This window comes from Denticeps clupeoides, chromosome 18 (assembly GCF_900700375.1).
Source record: "Denticeps clupeoides chromosome 18, fDenClu1.1, whole genome shotgun sequence".
In the NCBI taxonomy this organism is placed as follows: domain Eukaryota; kingdom Metazoa; phylum Chordata; class Actinopteri; order Clupeiformes; family Denticipitidae; genus Denticeps; species Denticeps clupeoides.
In genome coordinates, this window is record NC_041724.1 from 6,618,368 (window position 1) to 6,631,523 (window position 13,156).

Below are 13,156 nucleotides of genomic sequence, written 5' to 3' on the forward strand. Positions count from 1 at the left end.
TAAAACAGAAGTCCCCCAGTGCCTCCACTTATCAACAGCTCTGAATAACCTCTCCTTTTCACAGCACCCCGTGGGCTGTTTCACTTTTACAGCATTTAAATAAAATGATTTACTTCTCGCCCCCCCTTTTTTATGTTTCCCCCGGTGAGTTTTCTGCTGTGTAAAAAAAACATATATTATAATAATAAAAAAAAACATTAAAATCCATTTTTCTGTCACGCCACAATAAACAAGTGATGGCAGCGGAAACATTGCTCTGAATTTGCTTTCAGGTTAAAACACAGAGGTTCTGACACTAAAAGGAACATAAACAGCACAGGGCTTCACATAAAAACCACCATCAATTGTGCCGTTAATGCGTCTTTGGAACAACAGGGAGAATGATCCTTCAGACAGGGAAGCGTGGTCGGCGCGCCCCTTTCACCGGCCGGTCTCCTGTGGCCGGCCAGGGACAGATGACGCTAAATTACCGCTGGAACGTACGAGGTGAAGTGCCATTAATGAAATACTTACATAGCTCCACCCGAGTCCTCCGGTGCCAGCATTTACTCTAAGTGTTAATTATCTCCTGACGAACGCTTCACATACATTACTGCACATAGTGCTTGCTCCTGTCATTTTTTACTGTGTTTTTTTTTTTGTACGTACTGATTCCTACCTTTAATGAGAACAAAAATAGCTCCGAAAATTAAGGAATCATTTCTGTGAAAGAAAATGCTAATTTTCAAAAAAAGTGAGTATATGAGGTAGTTACATCTTTATAACACACACTCTATCTAGTCATTACAAGTGTATGGATGCCAGAACGTGTGCATGTAGATTCAAAGGTCATCCTGTACAAATGACTAATTAGTCATTTCAAAGTGCAATTAAGTTACCTTGCTTGTTGCGTGTCAGGGAAGTAGCGCCTAATTACTTGTTTCCCTAAAGAATCCTCATAAAACGAAAATGAGTCTTGTTAATTAGGTAAGATCTGATTTTGATCAGTGCTGTACAAGCTACAGTTTCCAGTTCAGGATTTCCAACACGTCCAACATGTCACCAGTTACACTGACAAATAGTCTGACAAATAAAAATTGTTCAAAGCAAATTTATACAAATAGAACCAAACCATACAGACACCATAAAAAACTTGCATCCCAGAAATGACCCATTTTGTAAAATGTTACTTTAGTTATTTTGTGTGTGTCTGGCTTGTTGAGGCTTAATGACACATTTATTTTTTATATACTTTGTTAATCCCGAAGGAAATTGCTTCTCTGCTTTTAACCGTCACCCTTGGCGAGCAGTGGGCAGCCATGACAGGTGGACAGTGCTTTGCTCAGTGGCACCTTGGCAGACTGGGATTCGAACCGGCAACCTTCTGATTATGGGGACACTTCCTTAACCGCTAGGCCCACATCTTCTTCATTGTCTTTGACTTATCTTAGGGAATTCACCAGTACACCAGTTGTCAATGAAATTTGCGGACTGCCGTAACGCGTGCAGTGGAGGGGACGCTACTATTACTGCTTCTTTTTCTGCTAGGGTCCCTGAATGTCTTTATATCAATCACCACGGGGGGATACTGCGGGGGTCTGTGGGGAACGTGGAAATCTCTGCCAACATCCCGCCTGGTGGTAAATGGGATTCCAGCCATAGGCGTCTAAAGGAACCAAATAAGTGTTTCACCCACACGTGCTTAGCAGCAAGCCGCAAACTGATAAAGCGAGTGGCGGGAGCACGGGAAGCATGGGCGGACCAGACAAAATAGGCGTCGGGCAAAGATATTTCCGAGACAGTACAAGATACAGCAATTTCCCCTGATCTCCAGCAATCTTTTGACCATCCTTCTTTCTTCCCGTGATGGGTTAGTGTCACTCCCGCACACTCCCATCGTTCAAGTGGTTGAAAAGCACTCTGCGATCGATCGTGTGTGCAGTGATGGAGCTCCTCCACACCCATTTCCTTCACGTCGCCTAAAGCCAGGAGCCCCGGTGCTGACCTTTTTCTTGGTCCAGAGCACAAAAACTTTAGATGTTTTCCGGAGTGGACAAGGTGGGAATCGTGATTCAATTTTTCTTCAGAATCGATATCACAATATTCAGATGTGTGTTGTTTGGTAAGATATGTGAATAAAGATGTGTACATTTTATTATTGATTATTTATCTTGAATTGCTATGATGGAATAGGGTTTTGTAAACCTCGCCTGTCTGGCAGACTAAGCAAGTCATTTAGAGTCTCTATAGGCTCTTCATGTAATTTGGTTTCTTTTTAGAAAAAGAAAAAGAACAGGACAAGAAAAAAAAAAAATCATACGTGTGCGGACGTAAAAGTATTCTGTTTTTTATGTCACAAAACATACTTGATGATGGAAAGCTATGAGCTTGGCCCTCCTGAGCCAAGAGCAGATAAGGAAAGGATGGCCAGGCCATCTGCAGCCCCATGGGGGAAAGGGGGTCCCAGTTGGAGCAACCACAGCACTTCTTAAGCCACACCCACTTTTCCAATATGGTAAAAAAAGACCAGGGCTGCTCTAACACCCCTTGATAAATTTCTCTCCAGGCCTGAACTTTATAGCCTGCCATTATACAATATATAGTATGTAAACTGCCTTTTATTTTCACATCGGCTCCCAGCCCCTCGCCGTAATATGTATATCGTTCGAGATAAGCTGCACACAGCTGTTCGGGCCATGCACGGCGCCACAATCCATCATCTGCTCCCTAACTCAATACCGCTCTATGATAAATGCCACAGTATATTAGATACAATGCACTTTCATAAAGCCACGCTATTGCATTGCACATATTCACAATTGAATCATAACAACAGCACTACACACACACACACCCCCAACGACCTGGATTGATGCTTCAGTTGCACGCACACTGCTTTGTTACACCCATTTCTAGATGGCTTTACCATAGTCAGCATAGTGGTTATACCGGAAATACCAGGCTAGGCAGGTTTATGCAGCACATTTGGTCCATATATCAAGGGCCTTTATGAACATGAAAGAAGGAGACAAGTTCTATAGGAAGACTATATATATTATCACATAATTATCAATGAAACGCAGCGTGTGTGTGAGTCGTGTAGATCAGACATTTGTGATGTTGAGGAAGACAGATTAAGAGCTGTTTAGGATTTCAGACTGCTCACGCTGTCACTAATCCTCCGGAAAAGACATTTTTTTGTTCAAATGTAAACTCTGGGTGACTGTATCAAAAAACCCTCCTAAAGAGATCAGTGAAGGGTCTTACGAGATATGCACGAGTTGTTTATGTCAACAGGAAGGGGATTAGGCGGCAGATTCCACATCTCACCATCAGTTTCTTAATCGCAAGAAGATTCCGATGTCAGGTTTTGATATCGTCTTCATAGTCCCACACCGATCCTGGAATCAGATGCACTATTATAGCTGTGTGTCTAATTTTATGCAGAAGTCTGAAGAAATGTGTTATTATTCAAAATTCCATGGGTCACAAACAATGCTATACTGATGAAAAAATATTCTTGCATCTAGATTCCTACACTTCGTTACTGTGTAATTCCGGATAGACCAAAAGCCATTTACAAGCCATTTACACATTATTTCGAATTAGCTTCCTACTTTTTTTAAAAATAGGCATTAAGACAGACATCTCTGGAAACCAAACAAATCCAACCCATCATTGCATCTCCCTGCACAATGTGAAAAGCAGCTCTGACCTGTATTTTAATAAAAATAAAGGTCAGAGCGCAACGTTAAATAATGCACCATGTCTGTCAAGTAAAATCAGAAGACTTCAGAATTTACTTTTGCATCATTCACTCATTCACTATTCATAACCGCCTATTCCAACTCAGGGTCATGGCTGCTGGGCATCACCCAGGGTGGGGCGCCAGCCCATCACGGGGTGCATGTACAAAACACTCATTCCTGTATGGACCCTGCAAAGCAGCAACCTTTTCAAATGTCTTCTGCGCATTTACAGTCTTTTTTAATTAAAGAATTTTGTTACACACGATAGTGGGTTTGTGAAGAGGTCAAGGTTCAAACTGGAGAGAGGAGAGTAAGGGTATTGGGCCTAGACAGCCCGCTGACAGCGCATCAATATTTAATCACTTCAACACAGACTGTCGCCACATAAAAATGGTTTCATTAATTAATGAAGTTGAGCTGCGGCCCAATTAAAATAAGAGTGTTTACATGCATCATTTGTTTTCTCAAGGCTTTTTTTTACATTTACTGTCCAAACAGCCCTTCATTATCTTTTTGGAGCAAAATGATTAATTTGTCTGTTAAAAAATGTTTAAGAAACTTTACACAGTACAACTCAGAAGCTATTAAAAACACTGTTCTAAAGCACTGATTTCTGCTGGGTTCAGCAGTTTTGTTTTATTGTGATCACAAGGCTTTGGAAGATGCCCCTGCAAATTAATGAGCCGTGGATCGTTTTTCTGCCCGAAGTGGACTGGACTGGATAATCAGCTTCCTAATGGACACAATAAAGTATCTGACACCCAAGTCACCGAGACACACTCCACTGCTGGCCGTCTTGGCCATCTTGAGGAATCACTCCAGCTCCCCTGTCTTCGGTACTTTTTAAAATTCCGTAAGAATCTCCGTGATGGTAATGACTCGGGGTCATTATGAAGTCCGCTTAGAAGCTCTGTGAGGAGGATGCCCATAACTCACAGAAACATCATGCCGAATGAAAAAAGACCAGTTAAAAAAAAAAAAAAAAAAGATGAAGAGGAGAATGGGGAAAATGATGGAACCCCCCCCCCCAAAAAACAGAACACATTAAGAAATCCAATTAAAACGGCGTATCAAGAGGACACACATCATGCATGAGTGCCTGGATAGACCACCGCCGCCCACCCCCTCAGCTCCCGAAAGCAGCACGCCAGCCATTCCAGCACAGTCAATGCCACTCAGCCCGGAGGGGCTGGAGGAAATACAAAGTGCCGCTCGGCCAGGTACTTTAATGATTTATATTAATCAGGTTCCCTATTACTGATGGGGAAAACAAGTTGGCGAACTAATGCAGTGTGCTTTTATTGCTATTGGATGTCCACAGGCACAACTGCTGGAACACAGTCTGAACCATCCTTCTCCCCCGAAACTTCATTTCAGAGAAGCATTTTTGAGGACCTGCAAAGTAATATGGCCTGTAGGAATGGAGAAAACGAAACTAAGAAGCTACATTAGCTCTGAACGGCGTTATTACATCCAGCAAATCTTCAATACTTCTAAACTTCACCTCCTAGTGCCAGCGGTATTTATTTACATGCTAAAAGTTGTACATTCTGTTTTTGATACGTTCTGAGTGACCTTGGACACGACAGATTTCCAATGCACGTGGACCTATATCTGTGCTGCAAAATTAAAAACACTACCACAAACGTAAACGAACTGACTCTTGATTTGCAGAATTGATGCATTATATTTGTGCATGTGTGTGTATGTGTGTTTATTCAGATCTAACCATCAGTTAAAATGCATCAATGTATGTATCCAATGCTAGGAGACCCCCTAAGACTCTTTGAGCTGTAGTCAATGAACCAAAGTAAAGAAAGTTAGATAAGAATCTGTAATTTATTGTTTTAAGTAGAAATATGTTTAAACAGACTCAACTCAAGATAATTTAGTCAGGTTGTACTACCTCTTTTTTTTTTTTTTGCATTATGCATTAAGCAGAATCTGGAATCATCAGAATCTGGCACTGGTGGCAGCACAAATTCATAAAAGTAATTAAAGTGCACAGAAATAGATTAACTTTTAGTGTTGGCCGGGCGGTTAAGGAAGCGGCCCCGTAATCAGAAGGTGCCACTGAGCAAAGCACCGTCCCCACACACTGCTCCCCGGGCGCCTGTCATGGCTGCCCACTGCTCACCAAGGGTGACGGTTAAAAGCAGAGGACACATTTCGTTGTGTCACCGCGTGCTGTGCTGCAGTGTATCACGGTGACAATCACTTTCACTTTTCATCAGCCCTCTTCACCACCAGCCCATCAAACAGGCTAGAGAATACAAGTCCATTTTTATTCCCCTCCCCATGTTACGAGTCGGGTGGATGCAGCGGCAGCAGCGTATTGTGTTTTCTGAATCGTCTGTCAGGTCCGCGTTGTTGTTTTCCCCCGTAATGCTGCTTTCTCTTTCAGAGGCGGTTTTCTGATGTGCTCGCAGCACGACTCCCGCTGCCTGCTGCACAGGATACATTTCAAATTTACTTCAGGCTGGGCAGGTAAAAACCTTACAAAAGGGACCTGGCTTCTCCGGCCGCCCCCTCGACATCAACAGCACACCGAGGCGCCTCTTTGACAGAAGAAAAGAGGGAGAGGTTGTTAAAAAACGGCTAAACGTTTGTGTGAGGAATCAGCCGTGAGCTCTTTGTTTTAATGGAAGTTTATAAAAGAGGCAAGACGCCATTGGGGTCCGTTGACAGTCATCTGCAGCATGATGAGAGAGGGGTCCGAAATTCATAAATAAATCTAGGTTTCATCCCAACAGATCGCTCCCATTGGACGGTAATTTGATAACAAAGCGCTCCCAGACATGGCAACGCTGAGGAAACGTTTCTTTTGTACTATCCATTCTAAAGCTGGAAACTGCAGTCTGAATGCTCCCGTATCCCATGATGCACTGGACACGGAGATCAGACTGTTTGCATTCAGTGCGCAGTGGACCGATTTCACTTTGATGGCGCTGTGAGAGGTAGAGAAAAGGATCACAGGGGTTGGGGGTGTTAGGTGGAGGAGAGGTGGAACTTGGCCTAATCTCCGCTCGGGATCCGCCCGTCGTTCAGCGGAGCCGGTGCCACACTGGCTCTAATTCAATCACCGCCAGCTGATTGGCAGACGACTGGCGCGGCTCCTGGGACGATGGAAAAGTCTCCTTTTACCCTGAAATGAGGAGGCAGCTTGTGACGTCTCTCGGCGGAGTGGAGAGAGCTGAGTGACTGACTAACTGACTCGGGTTCTACCCCCAGGCGACGCTTCACCTAATGCAGCATGCTGATGAAACAAACAGTGATGGATCAGAATAAAAAGCAAGTGCCTCCTGCTGGTCTCTTCACACATCTTCCAACATACAAAATGCAGCGATACAGGTAGAACAAGTTCTGAGAAGGTTTAAAATAAAAACTAAAATAGAAGTGAAGTGAAATGCAAGATGGAGCGCCTGACTGAAGCAGGGACGTTAGGTTCTATTAGGCAGACGTGAAAATTGTCCAGCATCCTTTTTTTTTATCTGTAATCATGATGCAACAGCAGGATAATATTCATCCAGCCATTTCCATGATTTGGTGAGGAGACTCTAAAACAACCCTCATAAGAACAGCAACAGAAAACAGGACATGCAGACATGGGGCAGAAGGTTGTTGTTGGGTAGAGCAGCTTCTTGTCCCAGGTTCAGTTTCTTCCCTCTGCTGTTAAAAAACATCTTCCCTTATCTGGCGTTGTGATGGTGGTGGACGTTCTGCCTGAGACTCTGATGAGAAATAAATTGCTTTGAAATGTGGTGATTTAGAGCATTTATAGACTTAAACACGGTGCTTAAACATTCAGCAAAGCTTGTAAGATGGTAAAACCCTATTAGGTAACTGATCTCCACAAAGTTGCAGGTTCAAACCCCATTAACTTACTGTCATATTGCCAAGCAAGACACTTAGCCCTGAATCACTAAACATCAGCTAGATGTCCCTAAATATAATGTACATATAATAACATACAATAAGATAAGACTTAATTGATCTGAAAATAGTAAATTAACCACTGCCCAGAAACTATAAAGTATAAAGGGGTAAAAGTACCCAAAACATATCAACATCATATATCAAAAATACGCATGACTGAGCTCCTGAAGCGATTTGTTCAAATTTGCCTTTAAATTGTAACCTGCTATCTTTTGGTCAAATAGCAGGAAGACTGAACCATGATGCACCGTTAAGAGAACGTAAATGCAGAGTAAAAAGCAAGCGTGACGGCGCTTTGACACGGAAAGCAGCGTGTGAGATTTGTTCAACTTTCCCTCGGCTTCCGAGAGGCACCAGCCCCATCAAACTGTCAGTTCGCTCCCTGGCAGACTGATATGGCGCCGCGCCCGTCGACCTCGGCGTGTACTTCAGGGCCGTCACTGCCACGGCACCCACGTTCAGGGAAACTTGGTATATTTTTAATATATGAGCCCTGATACCTAAACAATTACAAGCATGAAAGCAGGCAGATCTCACTCCTCTCACTTCTTTAAATATGAATGTCAGTGGAAGAAGCCTAAAATCGCACTGCAGTGAATTATTACAGTGAAAAACACCGAACAAGTGAGTCCAATAAGTGATTTTTAATATAATACACACACTCCGATAGCCACCCAGGTCTTATCTTCCAATTAACTTTAATTAATCCACTGTGGTTGGCCTAGCGGTAAGGAATCTGACCCAAAATCAGAAGGTGCCGTCCCCACACACAGCTCCCCGGGCGCCTGTCATGGCCGCCTGCTGTTCACCAAGGGTGATGGTTAAAAGCAGAGGACACATTTCGTTTGTGTCACCGTGTGCTGTGCTGCAGTGTTTCACAATGACAATCACTTCACTGTCACTTTCATTGATTGTACTGCTTTCTTCTGACTATAATTTCCACCTTTAGGCCAGGAGGTGCGGAAATTTCTCTCACCTCCCACCACAGCAATCATTAAAAGGTTTAGACTGTGGCACGGTGTTGCGTAACTCGGCTGGAACTGGACACTGGCTGCCTTCTCTTCGGTGGTAGTTATGGAAGAAAGAGACTTTATCGTGTACAGCATCTCTTTCGAAACACACTGCACGGTGGAACAGTGTCACTTCATCGGTTTGGGTTTCATGCTAATGGAAAGATTTTACACCGGCAAAGTGCAACAGGGATGTGTGTGTGTGTGTGTGTGTGTGCGTGTGTCCCACCAGTTTCCCGCCAGTGTAGATAGGAGGTCCAGTGGTGGCCTAGTGGTTAAGGAAGCGGCCCCATAATCAGCAGGTTGCCGGTTCGAATCCTGATCTGCCAAGGTGCCACTGAGGTGCCACTGAGTAAAGCACCGTCCCCACACACTGCTCCCCGGGCGCCGGTCATGGCTGCCCACTGCTCACTCAGGGTGATGGGTTAAATGCAGAGGACAAATTTCACTGTGTGCACTGTGTGCTGTGCTGCTGTGTATCACGTGTGACAATCACTTCACTTTCATTCTAAACCACTCCTACATCATGAAGCCATTCATCCAACCATACTCACCCAAAAGACCATAACACCTCATTACCTGCGTTGCCAGTCTGGCTATTTTTGCTGGATTTTATTTCTATAAAGAAGAGCACTACCATCATTTTATCTAATCAGGCCATACAAAGTAAAGGTAAAGAGCTAATCGCAAAGTCATCTCTATCTGGTACACTCCGTAGATAATTGCAAAAAGGACGAGTTCGGAGCCTATAAAATAGGGATTTTATGAATCAATCAATTTGCCGCAATCTCAGATCTCTGGTCTTTCATCGAAAGCTGTCAGCTGCATGGCCGCTAACCGAAAGAAGCGCCGATTCGATCAGCCGCCCCAGGACCACGTGTTCCCCGCAGAAAGTGACAGCTGCAAATAAAGGAGAGGACGAGAGGCGGCGCGCCCACGCCGAGGGCGAGGCGCAGATAATTGCTGCGAGCTTTCAAGTCTGGATCTCTCCCCGGCAACGGTCAGACGGGGAAGTCAGTCGGCCACTTCCGACCGGGTGTCACCGCGCCGGGGGACTATCGGGAGGCAGCGCTCCTGTGGGTAATGAGCTCCAGGAGCAGTGATTAACTGTCCAGAGGAACAGAGGTTTGGCGCCGGCCCCGAGGCTGATGGGAGGAGACAGGGCTGATGAAGATTTATGCAGAGGGAAAGCGACGTCGCGAGCTTCCGTCATTAACCCAACCTGCAATTAAATCAATGTCACCGGGGTTCACGCATCGTCCTCCGAGCGGCAACTTTTACTATAAAAGGAACAGACTGCTAACGAAATGTAAAGGCCTGGCGAAAAACTTCAACGTTCAGCCTCATTTTTAAAAGCAGCTTATTAATATAACACTAAACCCTGAGAGTTTGTGGCTCACAGTGATCACCGTCACAGTCTGGAGTGGCTAAATTGCTTCTGTGTTAAATGCTTCGGGCTAAATGCAGACATGTTCAATTAACATAGCAAATTTATGACTAGTAATCAATGCAGCTTCATTGGCAGGTTAAGTGGTGTGTTTAGATCACGTGACTCGTGGTTTATAGTGGCATGTCTGTGACTGCAGTCCCCCAACATGTCCTAAATAGTCAGTGTCCTTGAGAAAACGCCCCATGTCACGGATAAACAGTGGCTGAAAACCCTTCACACTGGAACAGTGACAGGAAAAGCGGATATTAGGACTTAACCACAACCTCCAGATAGCAGGATAGCCTCAGCTCTCTCCAAACATCCCTGCTACCGCCTTGATAACGGTCCCATGGTGTTTTAGAGCCCAAAGATAGACAGATGGGGATGGAAAATCCCAATTCTCCGCCGGAAAACATGTACACACCCTCTGAACACACCCTGAAGTGACCTTTGTCTTGCATGGGTGACACGTTAAGTTCCTGGATGGTTGTAGCCAAGTCTTGTGTGTAGGCTGAGTCACCTACAACCTACAAAAACCTAAAGTTCCACTACTCACACCTCATTGTGACTAGACATGCCACACAGGATGGGGTGGCATGGATCTTTCGATTCACTGTTCCTAAACAGTTTAACAGGTAATTACAAAAAAAATGCATGAATGCCTGGCTGTGAAGCCATTAGTGTCTAGCACCAGCTTTTGTGTGCCTAAAATAAAATAATATGGCCCTTGCAAATCTGAAATAGTCACTTCATTACTGATGATGGGGCAGCATGACTTCAACTGGCCTATTGCGATTCAGTCATATTGTTCAGGCTGTTAAAACTGTCCTTACACTCTCCAAATTCCTTTCGGGTCCTGTAAAGGGCATCCTTTTTTATGATATAGAGCATATAGAAAGTTTTTGAACATCCCTGGTCTGAAACTGGAAGAACAAAACGCTTAGATGCTTGCAGAAATGCTGTGGGGAACTAAAATCTGCAGAGAGATGGTTCTGTCGATGCCCTGTATATTTTGGGCTTTCGATTTCTGGTGGAGTTCTGTGTTTTTCTACGCTGCAGACATCTGCATAGCTCTAATGAGGCAAGTTTAAATGATCCGGGCGTCAGGCCGCTCTTCTGCAGCTGTGCCGAGTTTGAAAATCAGCGGCGACCCCCGTGTGATGCGGCAGCGTGAACACACTCCACACCAACACAGCGCAGCAGCGCTCAGCGTCTGTTCAAACCAACAGACAAGGCAGGCCGAGTGTTAACGCAACAAGACTGACATGTCCATGCACGCGCACACACACACACACACACACACCGATCATCAAAGCTGCGTGACAGCCCATGTGTGTGATTTGGGTTTTCATGGAATTATCAGTGGCTCCTCGCCACTTCCTGAGGCGCAGCAGTCATGTGACCCGAGGAGTCGTAACCCCAAGAGAAACGAATTCACGCGGCAGAATCGATAGCAATTTCAGACCAAGGCAGCTGTAACCTTCCACTTCATCTCTCGTCCGTCGCAGGCCGCGCCCGGAGACGATTTAGCCCGTCCACGATTTAGCCCGTCCACGGACAGGACAAGAGGCGGCGCGTCAGGACAAATGTGCCTGACGGGGAGCCGGTGAGGCATGAGGAGGTGACACGCTCATCCAGTGCAGGCGTTCTCCATTCACGCAGGTTCCAACGTCCACTTCGCAAATTCTGATGGAACATCACGCGGGATGGTACGGCAGATCATTTGGCACTGTGGGGGCTTGTTTGTTAGCGGAAGGTAAGGCAGCCTCAGGATTGACATACAATAAGGACGGACCGTTTGGTAGACCACTGTTTTTGTTGTTGTGTACTGATTTCGGTTACCTCGAACAATCTTTAATGATTTTTTAATGATTAACATGGGAGGAGCCTAACCTCATGGGTGCTACTTGCTCATCCTGGAACCATCAAAATGCTCAAACCTCATTAAAGACAGTTTATTCTTTGGTATATATCTTGAGGATGGCTTTGACCATAAGACCTTCCACAATTATGCAGTGAGGGTGAACTTGTAATTCTGCTTGTAATGGGACCAAAATAAGAATTACACTCATCAGATGATCACGGGTAGCAGGCAGAAATCAGAGAGACAGGAGTACTCCATGTTGGAAAGCATCCATCCACATGGGGACAGGGCCTCGGCTGGCAGCCGGATAAAATTACAGTGATTTGTGGCGACTAAGACCAGAAATTATCTCCTCGGCATCGCGGCGCTTGCACTTGCACTCGTGCCTAATTCGCTAAAACACCCGCGTTAATCACGCGCAAAACTGAAACCCGGCAAAGAGGGGATGTGTGATCCGTGGCGTTTCGGCTGCAGGTACGTGGCAACGTGAAATGTTTGCGGCCTAGTGGGGCAGGCACGAGTGACAGATGGGGCGCGGTGCCGTGTTATTTCGGGACTAGCCGCGCTGTTTAAGTTCTCGCCCCTTAATAAGTTCACAGTGGGCAGACAGGGCTGCTCTCTTTGGTCTCCGCTGACGTGACTGAAACGGCATCAGCATCGCCGTTTACTAACCCCCCCTGCCATCCCAGCCCGTCAAAATTGTTATACAGCGCTATTCGCGCACGTCCACGTAGCCTGCCACGGCGGCTGATCTCTACATGTCTGCATTAATAATGACCGTCGGCTCGCGAAGGGGCGTTTGCATGTCAGATGTTAATGGCGCCACATTGGTGGGTCAACTGGCGGAGCATTAGGCCCTGTGTCCTACTCTTCCCACATACCCCCACTGCGCTAAAGGCTAAATGTTCAACGTTAAAAAAAAAAAAAAAAAAACACGATCCTGAATTTAATACCAATTCAACATTCTGCACAAATGAGAGTAACAATCAAAACTAGAGGTTCATGAACGTTTACCAAAACAACAACTAAAAAAGTTCGATTCTGGTATAGTGATGTGATTTTATTCAGCTGTCTGAGAAAAGGTAAAGGGTCAAATGGTGCGTGTTACACATGGTGAGTGTATTTTGGCAGAACTTGGTAGTTTTCAGTAAAGCCGCATTATAGATACATTTTGGGGATGGTGGTAAAA

At 45.1% G+C, this 13,156-nt stretch overlaps 1 protein-coding gene across 4 annotated transcripts in view; it reads right to left on the minus strand.

Moving 5' to 3' along the window:
• Positions 1-13,156, minus strand: part of lingo2 (leucine rich repeat and Ig domain containing 2) — a 203,725-nt gene that overhangs the window by 36,655 nt on the left and 153,914 nt on the right. The window contains exon 1 of one of the 4 annotated variants that reach the window (XM_028960922.1): positions 3,310-3,380. The exons of the other annotated variants lie outside the window; for them this stretch is intronic. Coding sequence (XP_028816755.1) covers positions 3,310-3,312 — 3 coding nt within the window. The 5' untranslated portion in view covers positions 3,313-3,380. Of the gene's footprint in view, positions 1-3,309; positions 3,381-13,156 lie in introns of those variants that run through there. 4 annotated transcript variants of the gene reach the window in all.